This window comes from Chiloscyllium plagiosum, unplaced genomic scaffold (assembly GCF_004010195.1).
Source record: "Chiloscyllium plagiosum isolate BGI_BamShark_2017 unplaced genomic scaffold, ASM401019v2 scaf_6288, whole genome shotgun sequence".
NCBI lineage: Eukaryota > Metazoa > Chordata > Chondrichthyes > Orectolobiformes > Hemiscylliidae > Chiloscyllium > Chiloscyllium plagiosum.
In genome coordinates, this window is record NW_025202563.1 from 3,301 (window position 1) to 5,167 (window position 1,867).

Consider the following 1,867-nt stretch of genomic DNA (forward strand, 5'->3'; position numbering starts at 1 on the left):
CTGGTGTTGTGTGATGTTTAACCTGGTGTTGTGTGATGTTTAACCTGGTGTTGTGTGATGTTTAACCTGGTGTTGTGTGATGTTTAACCTGGTGTTGTGTGATGTTTAACCTGGTGTTGTGTGATGTTTAACCTGGTGTTGTGTGATGTTTAACCTGGTGTTGTGTGATGTTTAACCTGGTGTTGTGTGATGTTTAACCTGGTGTTGTGTGATGTTTAACCTGGTGTTGTGTGATGTTTAACCTGGTGTTGTGTGATGTTTAACCTGGTGTTGTGTGATGTTTAACCTGGTGTTGTGTGATGTTTAACCTGGTGTTGTGTGATGTTTAACCTGGTGTTGTGTGATGTTTAACCTGGTGTTGTGTGATGTTTAACCTGGTGTTGTGTGATGTTTAACCTGGTGTTGTGCGGTGTTTAACTTCATTTGTGGGAGTTGGTTATGTACAAATTGGTGAGTAAAATATTTTGGGAAACCTGGCAGTTGAGAAAGGTTCTTTGTAAACAGAATGACTTTTGTTTTATCACGTCTCAGGAAGATACCACTTTATGAGAACTTTTCTGCAGGATGAAAATTTACTTTGGAGTTTTTTTTCTCTCTTGCAGGAGAGCACAACCTGGAGGTGAATGAAGGCAATGAGCGAATCCATAACGTCAGTCAAATACACATTCATTCAAGGTACTCCCAGGCTACCTTTGAGAATGACATTGCGCTCTTGAAGTTAGAGACACCAATTGAGTTTAACAACTTCAGCATTCCCATCTGTCTTCCTGAAACAGACTTTGCTGAATTCTTTTTAATGAACGCCGAATATGGGGCCATTAGTGGATGGAAACTGAGGCAGGGCCGTGTCGACCACCCTGTTCTTTTCAGCGTCCCGTATGTTCCTTTTATCAAACATTCCAAATGCGTGGGCTTGCAGCACTTCCCTGTTGTACACCGAATGTTTTGCGCAGGTCTAGAAGAACTGGCAGACCCACTGTGTTACTTAACCAGAGGAAGCCCCTTTGTCACAAAGTATAGGGACGTCTGGTATATGACAGGCATGAGTTTAGGAGTGGGAGACCATGACTGCAATGTGATACCTGTTTATACAAAGGTATCAAGATACATCAACTGGATTAAAACAAAAATGACCCAATCGTCCTGAGGACTCTAGCTGTGCACCTGATGTTAATGCAACTTCAGGATGTATTTTTGTTACTAATGCTCCTATCGATGGAGTTGATATTCCGAAAGCATAGTCATGATTAAAAACCGATTACTGACTCAAGTCCTACTCCTGTTCCCTAATTCAAACTCCAAGAATAAAAAATGGTTGCTTACCCTGTAGACAGAAACTGGTCTTAACCGTGGCAGAAACTATATGGGATGATGTAATTGAAAACTGCTATACTGAGCTGGTAGCATAGAAGCACTCGGATGCAGGGGATGGGGATGATGTTGGTGGTAAAGCTTGTAATTCTGTTGAATATCGATTACAATATTAATTAGGACAGTGACTATTGTGATTGTGATGATAATGGATAAAATATTTGAATCTCCCACACACACATCCTTGGAGGAGTGGGGGGGATTTGCTAATGCTCTTTGGGTGGGTTTAAATTAATTCAGCAGGGGAATGGAATCCTAATTCGTAGTTCGAGTGGAGGTTGAGAGTAGGGAGGTCCGAAATAAGGTTTCAGGGTCACAAGTGGGCACTGGCAAGCAAAACGTTGGTTTGAAGTGTATCTGTTTCAATGCCTGGAGTATCTGGAATAAGGTGGGTGAACTTGCAGCATGGGATTTCGATGTTGTGGCCATTTCGGAGACATGGATATAGCAGGGACAGGAATGGTTGTTGCAGGTTCCAGGATTTAGATATTTCAGT

General features: G+C 41.9%; 1 protein-coding gene across 1 annotated transcript; it reads left to right on the forward strand.

Annotated features, from left to right (window-relative positions):
• Window positions 1-583: 583 nt before the first annotated feature.
• LOC122546233 (coagulation factor X-like) lies at window positions 584-1,270 on the forward strand (the record flags this gene model as incomplete). The annotated part of the gene is made up of 1 exon (XM_043685021.1): window positions 584-1,270. A coding segment is annotated over one exon (564 nt), but the record flags the coding sequence as incomplete, so codon positions are not given.
• Between the last annotated feature and the right edge of the window lie 597 nt (window positions 1,271-1,867).